General features: G+C 46.8%; 1 protein-coding gene and 1 long non-coding RNA gene across 2 annotated transcripts in view; both read right to left on the bottom strand.

Moving 5' to 3' along the window:
• The window catches only part of ADRA1B (adrenoceptor alpha 1B), a 61012-nt gene extending 46809 nt beyond the window's left edge, over window positions 1-14203 (bottom strand). Inside the window, exon 1 of the mRNA NM_001191139.1 lies at window positions 13127-14203. Coding sequence (NP_001178068.1) covers window positions 13127-14075 — 949 coding nt within the window. The 5' untranslated portion in view covers window positions 14076-14203. The remainder of the gene's footprint in view (window positions 1-13126) is intronic.
• LOC132345783 (uncharacterized) lies at window positions 9010-13120 on the bottom strand. The gene is made up of 2 exons (XR_009495334.1): window positions 10261-13120; window positions 9010-9960 (listed from the first exon to the last, which is right to left on the bottom strand). It is a non-coding gene; the product is annotated as an uncharacterized lncRNA (long non-coding RNA).
• Window positions 14204-14811: the final 608 nt, after the last annotated feature.

Raw genomic sequence — 14811 nt, 5'->3', positions numbered from 1 at the left:
ATTTTATATTTAGTGATAAAAGCACTATGTGGTCCTATTTGTCTATATACACACAGGCACACAAGTGAAATAATGTGAAATATGAAGTAACACAGAGGCGTATAAAAAGTTAAAATCTACTCCTCCTCACTTCATGATACTCCTGAAGGTGACTAAGTTAATCGTTTTTAAAAATAAGATTATATATAATCCTGTGAATTGTCGTTTTCACTTCAGTATCATGAACAACCCTCTTGCATGATAAATCTAACCTATTCATATTAACAACTTTACATTTTAATATATTTTAAATTCCTTAGATAGTAAATTTTTGAACATAATCATGTTAAACCTAAAATACCAAATATTTCTTGCTCCAGTGATTCCATTTCTAGGAATTTATCCTGAGTACGTGGGCACAGACACAGAGACAAGAGTGCTCACTGCAGCACTGTTCATAGCATGAAAAAACCTAATGTCAATGAACGGAGAAAATGTTCAATAAAGTAGGATACTCCATAAATGGATTACACACCCATGAAAAGGAAAACAGTAAGTATAGAATTCTGACAGAGAACTATGTCCAAGATATGCTATTGAGTGTAAAATGTAACCTCCACTATTGTGTTTATAAAATGATACCGTTTGTAAAAATACACAGATGCACACACACATTCCACACACATACAACTCAAATATTTACACACACACACACGTATGTATGTGGATGCTTACAAATAAATAGACTATTTCTGGAATTATATGCAATCTGGTTAACAATGTTTGCTCCTGGAGAGAAAGACTGAGGGTGCTGGATACAGGGGGACCTGGGGTCTGGTGTGCTTAGAATAATTTTTCTATTTTTTTTCTTCTTTCTGTTTTAAATAAAAGTCTATGTGCTATTATAGACTTTTTTATTATGGTGCTTAAATAAAGAAACGAGATTTAAGAATTGCTATGAGTAAACATGCCAGATAGTTATAAAGCACGAAGGTGTACAAGTTCCCTGTGGTCCCAAGACTATATAATCTGAAAGAACACAGCAATAGAAAACCTCATGTCCTGAAGTACATCTTTATCATGTCATAAGACAGGGTTCTTGTACTGGGGTTAGGGAGTCTCTGAATTAGGATAGGAAAAATTACCTCTCTCTCTCTCTTTTTAAAAATTAACCTTTGGTTGAAAGTTAGCATTTTCTTTAGCAGAAAGGCAGGCAACCAGCCACAGAAGAATTAGCAGGGTTTGTCACCCACAGAAATCAGATTTATGATGTTATATTACATTTGTTGCAGATATCTTGAAATATTCCCACTTGTCACTGCCTCAAATTATAGTAGTTATTTATTTGACTTGCTGCTAGGACTTGTTTATTTAATATGTTAATAAAGAAGAACATTGTTTTACTCCACAATAAATTTGTTTTATCAACATTATAATAGCTATTTTAACATAATTGATTTTCTTTGAAATCCTGTGTATCTTATTTTATGTATCTATTGTGAGAAGGGGCTTCACCAGATTACCAAAGGGGTCCCTGGAACAAAAATCCCAAGAGCCTCTGTTTAAGATAAATTCTGAAGAGTTGGGGACAAGGAGCCGCAGATGACTCTCTGAGGGTGTACCTGGAAGCAGGTACCACTTTCTCATGATGCCAGGGGGTGATTGATGGCCTGAATATAGAAATCAGAGATGCAATTTTTTTTTGTTTGTTCCAGTTGGTGGCACCCCGTCCTCCCCCGCCAGCTGCCTCTCTGGATCTCTGCCCAGCCCTGTGCTGGTGGTGTGAGCCCTGGGGCCCACGCTTGCAAATGACAGTGAGCCCGGCTTGCCCTTGGTCCTATTTTAACCTCCTTCTGGGGCATGGCCAGGGTGCTGAGTTCAGCCCCTAAGCGATGCATGTTAGCTTGGCAGGAAACTGTCTTAAAGAGGAATTCTAAAAAGTGTGCTAAGCCAAGCCCCAAATGTATCCCAGCTTCAGGGGAACAAGACACTGTGGGCAGATGCCCCTGGAAAAAATTAAATGGGGCTCTGAAAGGAATGGTCCGCTTGCATGTGTTAGGACATTCTGTTTCTGAACATTTCAGTGTGAACTGTTCATTGGCGTGACTTTTATAGTGCACTTCATGTGCTCACACCACAGAGGGGCACTTGAGTGCTCCGAGGGGGCTCACGTGTCCTGCCCCTGGGTGTGGTCACGAGTGTGTTGTTGACAGAATTCTAAGACCACAAGCCTGCCAGTGAGGACGGTACTCTGAGCCGACCTATGCTCCGTTGTCCCAGGATGGGCGTGAAGGATGGTTGGAGATGCCCCACCCCTACTGTTATTCCAGCCTGCTAAGTCCCTAAGACATAGCTCGCTTTTCTTCTCCTCCCTCAAATATTATTTTGGCCCACCTTATTTCTGTCTCCTCTATTCTGGAGACACTCATCATTCAGATAACACCATTTGCCTTGTGCTGAAATGGATGCACTCGTGAAGTGTTTAAGGGTCAGACAGCCATGGATTCAGATTCCAGCTCAGTGACTCACTTGTGCACACATGGTAAACTCACTGATGAAGACAAACATTAACAACCAACTTTTACATTAATCCATTTCCCACAAAAACACACACATGAAGTTGTGTCTTTCCTCCTTAAATTCATGCCCAGTTCATTCTCTCATTATTAATCTTTCTTGTACTGCTGAGGCCTGGGTGCCATACTCCTCCCACCCCCATCTCAGGTTTCTCAGGGAAATCAAGGCACCCTTGGCTGTTCTACTGTAAACACTGTTACTCCCGGAGTTAAAATATCAAGGCACTTTTATCATTCAAACTGAGACACTTTTGAGAATAAAAGAGGGTTGGTGATGGACAGGAAGGCCTGGCATGCTGCAATTCATGGGGTCGCAAAGAGTCGTACACGACGGAGCGACTGAACTGACTGAACTGATAGTAATCATCAGAGCCCTTGGTAACAGACATAAGTGGAGACTGGCCCAGGCAAAGTGGGATGTCTGGTCACCTCATTATGGAGCAATGCTATGTCACCCACAAACAGACTCAGTGTATCTTTAGAGTGTTAGCAGAGCTGCTGGGCACCTTCACTTTTTTAGGAGATGCTTTGGTTTGATCTCTGGGTTGGGAGGATCCTCTGGAGAAGGGAAAGGCTACCCACTCCAGTATTCTGGCCTGGAGAATTCCAAGGACTGTATAGTCCATGGGGTCACAAAGAGTCGGACATGACTAAGAGACTTTCACTTTGATGTTAAAGAAATCAAAGTAGACTTCCTGGGATAAATTAGAATCTTGGCCTTCTTCCCATTTATTTTAGGGCCGTGTGTAGTGTGTGTGTGTGTGAGACAGAATTTAGACTTTACATTTGGAAGTAGGGGCAGCGTTCACTACTCAGTATCTCAGACCTTTCTAAAGGTCTTAATTGGGCCCTGATGTAGAGTCACCAGAATCGTGCCCTCCTCTCCCACTTCTGTGGTGATCAGCTCTGACCACAGCCCTCCCAGAGGTCAGAGGGAGGTGACAAGGGCTGGGAAGGTCAGGGAAAATGGGGACTGACTGGCAACAGACAGGTCTCCCAGAGGCAGTGGAATGGCAACCTTTCATAAAGAATTAAGGTGTTGTCTAATTTTCAAGCTCGTACCTTGTGTCCACTCTGGTCTTCACCTATCTTATCTTTCTTCATTGGCCCCATAAGCAGACCCATACTGACATTTTGGTTTCACAAAAGCAGTCAAGGCAGTTTCCTTTCAACGTGCTTGTGGTGGTCTCAAGGAATGGGACAAGTCACCTAACCTCTAAATCTGTTTCCTCAGTTGTAAAGTGAGCAGAACATTAATACCAATCTGATAGGTCATTGGCAGGTTCAAATAGTAGGTGAAGTCTGGCAGATACTGTACGAATCATAGCTGCAATTGCTGTTCTGACTGGGAGTCTAGCAAATACACGTCTCTGGGCCTGAAGGACAGGAAGATGAGTGAAACCTGAACCCTTTCCTCCAGAGGTTTGCAGTCTGGTAACACTGCTGAAGATGTACCTGTCAGTCCCGATTCCCATGAACAAACGTGACAAGCACCATATACAGGGTATAAAGGCAACCATCACTGCCTGGGAAAGAGGTGGGGGCCAGGAAAGATTCCTAAGAGAGGTGCCCACAAAATCAGGGGTCTACAGATGGGCAGGATACGGGCAAGGGTACAGGAAGAGCATTCCTGCCAGAGGGGACAGTATGGAGAAGCACACAGCGGGAGAAATACAAGGTGTACTTGGGGAAACGACAAACGATTTGAGTCACAGCACGCACCTAGCACTCGTATTAGGCAAGATGGAAAGATGTGGTCCCTGCCTACAAGAAGTTCTCGTGCAAGTCACGAGGTTGCTAGAGAGAGCATTGCTGCAGTGTTTGGGGTGGACCGCGGGCACTTCCTTAACCTCAGGGCTCCTCTCTTCATGGGGCCCTCCAGAGCCCCAGGAAGGATCCCAGTGTGTCTCCTCCGGGTTGAACTATTTTGTAAAGTTCTCATGAGTAAGATCTATTACCTGCAATGTGTTTGGACCACTGTCTATTTCCACTCCAACTTCCCTCTGCTGTATTTCCCTTCATGTGCATGTTAGTATAGGGGTCATGGACATTTTGGGGAACCAGCTAAGAGTTAAAGATATGTTTCCCGTGGGTTCTTTTGAAAATACATATGTGGTGTGCAGTATTTTCTTTTTGTATGGCTAGGTTATCACTAGTCAGGATTACTGCAAAGTGGAAAACCAACTTTTAGAAATACTCTCTTGTCCATGATGCCAGCCTTTGTGACATCAAGAGGTAGGACCAGAGGCTGATTCAAGGTAGGAGAGAGTCCTATGGTGCATGTGGTCTCAACCACACCTATGTGGTGCAGAGGTGAATCCAGCTCTGAAATGTATACAGCCAGAAATTAGGCTGTGAAAAGTGTTCTAAATTTTATGTGTTTAACCCCAGAGCCCAAATTTGATAAAAGCCTTAAAAGGTATATGGCATCAGTCATGTGTTGAGAAGCTGAAAAAAGTCTAAAGCACCCATAATAAAAGAGAAATTGTGACTTAGCCTGCTAGGGGAAAGACCCAGTTATTTTTATATTCTTTATGTTCTCACCAGGATATGATGCCTCTTGGTGGCTGAATAATAGGCAGCCACTCGCCCTTCCTTTCCACCTTCTCAGAATAGACTCTGCTTTCCCTAGGGCCTCTTTAAGCTTCCAAAAATCAGGACTTAGAGTCCCACACCTAGGATCCCCTTGGTAATGAACCCTTTTAGTCTTATCTTATTGCCTAGCTGTGAATTCAGGTTCTGGCACTAATCAGCTGGGTGAAAAACAGTGAAAAAGTAAAAATGTTATCTGTTCAGTCGTGTCCGACTCTTGTGACCCCATGGGCTACAGCCCACCAGGCTCCTCTGTCCATGGGATTCTCCTGGCAAGAATACTGGAGTGGGTTGCCATTTCCTTCTCCAGGGGATCTTCGCAACCCAGGGTTCGAACCCAAGTCTCCTGCATTGCAGACAGATTCTTTACAGTCTGAGCCACCAGGGAAACCTCAATCAGCTGGGTAGCTTGAGGCAAATCACTCAATCTTTGAACTCCAGTTTCCTCATCTGTAAAATTAGGACAACAATAGTATCCACTTGGTAAGTCTCTGGAGAGGAGTGAATGAGAGAATGCATGGAAAGCACCCTTATTGCTGTGTAAGCCAGGCACACGGCAAGACCTAATAAATGGAGCTATTAGTATTATTATTAGCAGACATGGTTAGGGAGCACAGTGACTGCGGAAACATCCTGCAGATGTGGGAGAAAGCAATTTCCCAGTGTGGCCTGACAGCCATCCGTTATTTTTATGAGCCACACACACTCAGGTAAAGGCATCGCCTGCATTACAGATCTTACGAGGGCCATCTGTGATGGCACTGCAGCTACACACACACACCCACTGGCATTTCTGTGCTCTGTTTCATCCCAGTAGTACTGGGTGCTTCCACAGACGGCCCCCAGACTATCATATCTGACAGTCATGACCCTACACACATCATCCTTCCCCGTCCCCAACCCCTGCCGCAGGCCTCTGACTCTTACAGCAAAGCTGAGGCTAATTTGTTTATCCATCACTGAGAGGATAAATCATCCTCCTCCTTTCTTCCACAAATACTTGTCATGTCTAATCATCATGGTGTCTTCCACGATTCTAAGACTTTAGGAAACTCACAGAGAAATTTCAAAAAGATTTTGGTGGGGACAAACATAGGGTTACCAACTTTTTATCTTGTCAAGTAGAACATTGCGCACACGCATACACACACACACACACACACAGTGACTATCATCACCACTTATTACCATCATTCCATTAAAGAAATGTTATTTCAGTTTCCCAAAATAGGACACAGTCTTTAGAATAAAAGAACAATCATTTATATTGAGTACATTTGGAAAAACACAGAATTTTCCTAACTTTTTTCTCATTTTTGTCATGAGCCAGTAAAAATTTTATCACTCATGGGCACTAGACCTCAGACAAAGGTCTGGAAGTACTGTAGTAATAGCAAGAATAATATAACAAACGTTTACTGAGTGCCAAATATGGAGTCAGATAGACTCCATTGACTAGCTGTGCAACCTTGGGAAATGTAATGAACCTCTCTGAACTCTAGATGCAGGGTGATGATACTGGCTTTGCAGAGGGGCTGAGAGAGTTATAAGCTGTACAGAATATTCAGTGTTGAGCAGCGTACCCGCTACACTGGAGACCTGCTTCCACAGTGCTCATTCAACTCGCCTTCTCCAGGGAGACTCTAGTTTGAAGAGCCTCCAATCTTCTGCCATATGGACTGGCCTGAAGGACTGGGCAGGATTGAAGATACTTCTGGCTACACTGGGCGAAGTTTAACCAAACTTTTTTGGCTCCCCATGGAGTGTTCATTCCAGGTACCAGGCATGGGGAGGACTGGTGCTATGCTGGTGACATAATTGCCTGTGGGAACTGGTTAAAAGTTGAGATTCATGGTCCCATATGAGAAAGTCTGATACAAAGGGTCTGTAAGGGGAATTCCAACAATCTATGCGTTTGAAAGCAGTTCCCTGCCAGATGTTTCTACTGAGCATCTGGGTTTGCTGATGGGTTCTGACTTTTGTGTTGGGACATTTTGTCTACTCAACTCATAAGTGTTAGTTGCTCAGTTGTGTCTGACTCTTTGGAACCTGATGGACTGTGGCTTGCCAGGCTCCTCTGTGCGTGGAATTCTCCAGGCAAGAATACTGGAGTGGGTAGCCATTTCCTTCTCTAGGGTATCTTCCCAACCCAGGGACTGAACCCTAGTCTCCTGCATTACAGACAGATTCTTTACTGTCTGAGCCACCAGGGAAGCCCCTACTCAACTCAGCAGAGTGTCTGGCATATCACTCCTAGCATGGTGTCTTGTGAGCCCTGATAAATGGGGTCTGAGGAGAGCCTGGGAGGAATCTTCTTGGTTGTGTTTCACCTAGTAACCTCAAGGATATTCCAGATATATCTCTTGCTCTCCTGTATCATAACCGATCCATCCCCAAGTCTCTGAACCATCTTCCTTCCACCTTCACTGCCACCAGCCTAGTCTAAATTGCCATTAGCTCTCACTGGGATTATGTTCTAACTGCCCCATCTCTGCTCTGTGCCCCATATGGCTGCTTGACTCCTCTTTTAAACACATAATTCATACTGTACACCTTGTTGGCTTCAAATCCTTCAGTAGTAGCTGGTGCAATTCATCATAAAACCTAAAATCCTTAATGTGGCTTAAAAGCCCTGCGTGGCCTGGCCTCTGCCCACACCTCCAGCCTTGACTCATACCTGCGGGCCCTCTATTCTCCAGGCTCTGTTAGTTCCCTGCCAGCTCCTGCCTCAGGACGTTCAGGTGTGCCCTTCCGTCTGACTGGAGCTCTCTTCTTCTACCTGCTATGTCACTGAATTAACTCTTCCAAACTGTTCAGGGTTCTGCTTAAATGCCACTCAGGAACCCCTGTGATATACTGATCCCTGGTGTATACTTCTAATAGCAGCACACTCCTTTTCTTCAAACCATTTATGTTTATTTGCATGTGTGTATTTTTCAGATTACCTGTGTTCCCCACTAGAACTAAATTGTATGAGAACATGGAATAGCTGCTTTGCTCACCACTGGATCTGCAGCACAGTGCCTGGACCTCGTAGGCCTCCAATAAATATATCATTATTCAGTGAATGAAGGAATGTATGATAAAGATGTGGAACCAGGTTTCCAGATGAAGGTCAAGATCCCACTTTTTCTTCCTGGTTGGGATGACTAGATGCCCAGCGTAGAGAGACCCATATCCTACACAGTACAGGAGGTAAGAGAAGGCCTAGCCTTGAACTAAAATGTGGATGATCTTCTCTAATATTTTATGAGTCAATCTTTTTAAAGGGTGAAAAGGGAATAGAAGGTTTTGTAACAGGGTTTTGTAACAGAACTAGAATAATCAGCTTTTGACAAGGTGGCTCTGGGGTTCCTGGAGAACATTTGCTATGAGAGTAGGTTGGGATCAGAAAGCAAAAAGATCAGACATCTCCTTTGTGCCCTGGGCCAGGTAAGTACCTGTTCTGACAGACATGGATTCAAGTTTTGTCTCTATCATTTACTTACTGTGTGAATTTGGGTGAGAAGTCTAACCACTCCGAGCTTCAGTATCTTCTGTCAAGAAGGAGCTCCCCTGTCAGGGCAGCTGAGAGGATTAGTGGGATAATGTCTGTAAAGGGTCTAGCAGAATGCCTGGTACATAGTATGTGCTCTATGATAATATGACCTCACTGGGCTATGAGCCTCCTGCAGGCAGGGATCATGTTTGCTTTGGCACAAGAACCCAGGGATTAGTACAGTGTCTAGTACATAGTAGGTGCTTTAGGAAGTCTTCATTAATGACTTCAGAGGTGGCTGAATATATTTTCCTTCAGTAAGATTTCCCTTTTCTAGGAAGGATTGAATGCATATAAGTTGCTTCTCTGGTGTCTGACTCTCTGCAACCCCATGGACTGTAGCCTACCAGGCTCCTCCATCCATGGGATTCTCCAGGCAAGAAGTGGAATGGGTTGCCATGCCCTTCTCCAGGGGATCTTCCTGACCCAGGGATCAAACCCATGTCTTTTATGTTTCTTGCACTGGCAGTTGGTTTCTTTACCACTAGTTTCTTTGCCACCTGGGAAGCCGCTAGGAAGGATTCCCTGTGTATAAAATTTCCCCTCACTCAAACCCAGTTACTTTCCTTGTGAGCAACTCAAATCCCTGTGTTTTGAAACCTCAGAACCAGAAATTTCTTGTGTTTGTGGGGGTGGCTCCGTTCTGAGTCATCCCTGAGACCCCCACCCTCCCTTATGCTCCTGCGGGAGGTGGAAATTCATCAGGCCTGATCTGAATGAGAGGACTAGAGAAACAAATCAATGGACAGAAGGATTCCGATTTGGTTCCAGTACTACAGAGAGCACAACTGTTTCTTTGAAATTGACCTTCATTTATTTGGAGGGGAAAGCAGTTAGTTCAATAATGGCTTCCTGGTGCCTTTCAGCATTTTAAAAGACGGAAGATTTGGAGCGAGGCAAGGTTCCAGTGTTTTCTAAACAACACACCAAGCTCAGCTACCAGTTGGCTGCCCAGCGCTTCCTGCTACCCACCCCCACTCCCATCTTAAACCCCTCCCCCACCCTCCCCAGTGCAATGCACATCCCTCAATAGCCCAGGCACTTCTTGACCCTGACCACCCCAGGCGGTGGGAGTTGGCCTTCATTATAATGCCAGGAAGCTGAAGACTGCTTGGACATCTTGCACATGGCCCATCAAGTAGAAATGCTGCTATATTATATTCCAATTATTTCCTGTCCCTCCGTGGCCTGATTCCAGGGGCTGAATAAAGGCGTTCTTGTTTGGTGGATCCATCCCTGCTCCTGAGTAAGTGAGAGCTGGTCCCTGGCCCAACTCTGTTGAAGCCACAGGGAAAGGGTGGGGAGGAGATAGGGAGGGTGTTACAGGTGGGGAGGGCCGCACAGGAGATAGGAGGCCTGTCTCTGCAGGCAGCCCAACCATGCTCTCCAAAATAAAAACAAGGGAGGAAAGAAAACAAATGGAACCCCTAACCAGGACCCTGTAGGGGGCAAAGCTATTTCCTTCCCAAGAGGAATCCCAACCCTCCTCTCCCATGGAGAAGAAAAACACAGAGACAGAAATCTGGTGCCACCCAGGCACCTGGCTGTCTATCACCACTGGAAGTTTACTCCTACCTGAACTTTGCCAGCTGCTGTCTCCCCCCAGATCTGCTTTCTCCTCTTCAGAGTGAAAAGCCTTTCATGGAAAATTTAGAATTTGGAATCTGCTTCAGATTCCAAAGGAATTATTGTTCTACATCATGTTACTTTTATTTGGGTGTTATCTGAACTCAGAGGAAGTAGAAGTCCACATCTCCATTGTGCTCAGATGCTCTTTCTAAATTAGTAAGAGCATGTTAATCAAGTACCTTCTCTGTTTGAAACTCTTGAGTAACTTTTGAAGTCCATCCCAAACTTAATGCCTGGAGTCCGCATTCCTTACCCTCCAGGGGCTGGAGGTCCTTGGGAGAAGTGTGTGGATGGAGTCTGCTCAGGGACAGCACATTGGGAGATAATGGCTGGCCAGAAAGTGTTCAAGTCAAGCAGAAGAGAAACAAGCTGTGATAAATCTCTGGGTGGCAAGAATGCCTCACTTTCTGTGGCATGGAAGCCAAGGGCCTGAGCTGTTAGGAAGATAAGATCTCAGAAAGGGATGGACAGAAAGAGGGCAGAAGTTGAAAGAGTATAAAGGGAGAGAAAACTGATGGTGGGCGTGAAAAGCAGAACGCAGACAGCAGCCACATTGTCCTGCACCACCATGTGGGTGGGGAAGTGCTAACCTGTGCAGTGTTTAAAAACCCTGGTGTCCAGGAGGCTGGAGGCTAAAGGGAACTGAGAGATCCCCTGGCTGGTGCTTCCCAAAGCCTGGTGGTGGGCTGGTTAAACATGTGATTCCTGGGATTTACTGAATTAGTTTCTCTATGTGTTAGGCCTTAGAAGCTGAATTTTTATTAAGATCCACAAATGATTCTGATCTTTATTAAAGTTTGAGAGCCCTTGATTCAGTTCAGCCCTCGGTGTTCCCTGGAAGTGAGACCTGAAGCCCAGAAGGTAAAGCAACACACCTAGGGCCACAGAGCTAATTGATGGCAAAGCTCACATCAAGCATTCCTTTGGAACATGTTGGCAGCCTTTTCACTTGTTTCCCTTGCCCCTAAAGTGAAAGTCTGCAACTGTGATCCATTCCCGCATCTTGCTGGGACCTTGTCTTTCCTGAGGATGCACAGCCTCTGTCAGTTGAGAATCAGGGGAAGAAGGAAGAAAGGATAAGATCTAGTCAATAGTTCCCTTCTGAGCCTTTAATAACAGGTATAGGATTATACCTATAATCAAGCATTTGCTGTGTACCAAACACTGTATTAAGTCCTTTCCATGTACTAGTGCAAACCCCATGGAGCAACAGTAATTAGCCCTACTTTACAGATGAAGAAACTGAGGCTCACAGAGCAGTAATCATTTGCCCAAGGTCACATGGCTAATTAGTAGCCAAATCACCCCATGTGTGACTGTGATCTTTGTATGGTCCAGTGCAGTGTGAACTGTCATCCACTTGAACTGGACAGGCCTGCAAAAGGGCCCTGAGACCTCAGGAAAGAAAAGAAAGCTGGGCAGTGGGATGTGACCACTACTGTGTATAGAGCTACAAAGCCTCTCTGCTCAGCACAATGAAAATATTTCTGAAAGGCACTAGCTCAAAAGCTAGCCTTAGAAATTACAATATGAGAGTAGGTTAAACAGCTTTTTTTCTTTGTCATTCTTAAACGGAAACTCCTCACATCTGCTTGCCCTCTTTCTATTTGGTTCTTTCTTTTGGAAGCAGTGTGTCTTTAGGATTTTCGTGACTTGAGGGATTGGTTATGTTCGGTTCCAACTGAGCCGCTGGTGTGACTGCAGCATTAGTGGTCCATGGCACGTAGCAGCCGTGGCCTCTTCTGATATCACAGCACATGACTGCCATGATCACCTCCCTCCATTCATTTTCTGGAGCGTCCCCCAGGGACAGGAAAAGAAACTAAAGCAGATCATTGCCTCAGAGAGGGAACAAGTGTTTCTTGAGCTATGTGGACAGGATGGCACAGTATCCTTTTCTAGGTTTACCTCCTAACCATACCTCGGTTTCATCCTTAGAGGAAGTCAGGTAGCGTTTTGAACAACTCACTTAGTAGGACTCCCCAGTCAGATGAAGATGGGCACATGTTTATAGGATAGGAAGGGCTCAGTTTCATACTAGCAGGATTTGGTGTCTAGCAGCTGAAGGTGAGGGGCAACTATAATTTAATTCTGGGCATTCCATCAATCACCAGAGTTTGGGACATTTTGGGATATTTTTGGATGACCCTCTGACCATCATTCTTCTCTTTCAAATCTCAAAGCTTTAGATTAAGGTTGGTTGGGGGTGTGAGGCATAAAATGCTCTTACTAACTCATAATGAAGAGAGTACCTGGAGGTGAGAGGAAGTGGTAAGGGATGGGGGCAGAATGCAGCCTCTGCAAAGCTTTAGAGGACTGTGGGTCTCTGCAAAAGCACTGGAAATGCTGAATGAAAACTGCCTTCCCGTGTCCGAGCTGCCTCCCTGCTTCCCAAATGCCGTGTCTGCGGTAACTACAAACTATTTTGTATGCTGCATTAGTGACAGACACTGCCTTAGCCGACACATCATTACAACTGAAATAATGCTGGAATGATGTTCAAGTCCAGTGTCCTTTTTAATTATTAAACCAAGGCTGTTGAATGAGTCATTCCACATACCAGATTTTCCTCCCATGGTTCTATTTCGAGTAACTTGTACCTCCCCTTAGCGTGTTCTGCTAACACCTGAGTTGGTTCTTAGCCAGCTACCCAATCTGCAAAGCCTTTGCAGAACAAACAACATTCCGCAGCCTCCAAACACACACAAACTGCATAAAAAAACCAAAACCCATGAACTTACTTTATAGTAAGCTCATCAGTAATGCCCAAAGCTGAGGATGCCCAGTTCCCCTTGGCCAGTCCCCAACTTACCAAGTGGTAGAGCGATGAAGAAGGGTAACCAACACAAGATGAACATGCCGACCACAATGCCCAAGGTCTTGGCTGCTTTCTTTTCCCGGGAGAACTTAAAAAGTTTGACAGCTATGGAACTCCTGGGGTTATGGCCCTTGGCCTTGGTACTGCTGAGGGTATCCTCGTGAAAGTTCTTGGAGTGGATCCTCAAGGTCAGCTCCTTGGAGTTGGACATCTCCTTCATGACTCCAGCCTCCAGGTTCTTGGTGGTCCTCTTGGCAACGATGTATACGCGGCAGTACATGACCAGAATGACCGCCAGAGGGATGTAGAAGGAGCCCAGGGAGGAGAAGAGGGCATAGAAGGGTTCTTCAGTGACCCCACATTCCCTGTCATCATTGGGTGCCGGCTCCTTCCACCCAAGAAGAGGCCCAATGGAGATGACTGTGGACAAGACCCAGACACCAAGGAGCGCCAAGATGGCCTTCCTTCTGGTGACCAGTGATGGGTACTGCAGAGAGTAGCGCACCCCAATGTAGCGGTCGATGGAGATGGCGCACAGGCTTAGAATGGAGGCTGTGCAGCACAGGACATCCACGGCGGCCCAGATGTCACAGAAGATCCGGCCCAGCACCCAGTAGCCAAGCACCTCCAGGGCAGCAGAGAAGGGCAGAACGGTGAAGCTTAGCAGCAGGTCGGCAATGGCCAGGTTGACGATGAAGTAGTTGGTGGGCGTCCGCAGGTGACGGTTGCAGGCCACAGACAAGATGACTAGAATGTTGCCCACGATGGCAAAGAGGATGAAGGCGCCCAGCACCAGGCCCACGGAGATGGCCCTGGTGATGTCCAGCTGAGGCAGTGTAGAGTTGGTCGAGGTCTGGTTGGGGCCAGTGAAGTTGGCATTTTTCAACTCTCCCCAGTGGGCAGGTGCTGATGTGTTGTGGCCGGTGTCCAGATCGGGATTCATTTTAGAGTCCGCCCTCCATAGCCAGGGGGGTGACAGGGCTCAGAAGGCTGCGGGGAAGGCTCTTCAGCTGCCCTGAAACTTTGCTGCCCCCGTGGTCTTCTTCCCAGAGGTGCCCTCCTGGCGAGAAGTCATCTCCCCCGGGCAGCCCAGCCCGGCAGCACGTCTCCTGCCTGCACCGAGCCGCTCGCTCGCCTGTCAGAGGGAGGAGGAGGAGAGAAGGGACGAGGCGGCAGCTCCAAGTTTAATGGTCCACGTCAGGCGCGCCAGGCCGGGCTCGCGGGGAGCGGCGGGGAGGAGAGGGTGGCGGGGCAGGGGGCGCCCGGCTTTGCCCGGTCCGCGGCGGGTCTGCGGACAGCGGCGCCTCCGCCCAGCCAGCGCCGAGGAGGGTCTGCTTTCAATGAGCCGCCTCTGGGCTGACTGCACGGCGGTGACATCAGGCGGGGGAGCCCGGCGCCCTGACTCCGCGCGGCACTAGGGGGCAATGCGGGTCCAGCGAAGGCGCCCGCAGCCCCGACGCCGCCACCCAGTAGAGCCCCGAGGCCGGCTGCGCCCCCGCCGCCCCCGGGGGGCAAGCCGGTAGGGTGTGCAGTGAGGGGGGCGGGGTAGGGCGACCTCAGCTTGGGGATTCCCCCTGCCCTCCACCTACCCGCCTCCCACCCCCACGAGTGGCCCTCTGGGGTTCTTTTCCCTCCTGTTCACCGTGCAGTTTCAAAATGGGGGTGGGGGTGCTTGTTTT

The sequence above is a fragment of the Bos taurus genome, chromosome 7 (genome assembly GCF_002263795.3).
Source record: "Bos taurus isolate L1 Dominette 01449 registration number 42190680 breed Hereford chromosome 7, ARS-UCD2.0, whole genome shotgun sequence".
NCBI lineage: Eukaryota > Metazoa > Chordata > Mammalia > Artiodactyla > Bovidae > Bos > Bos taurus.
This window is presented reverse-complemented; position numbering and strand designations above follow the sequence as displayed.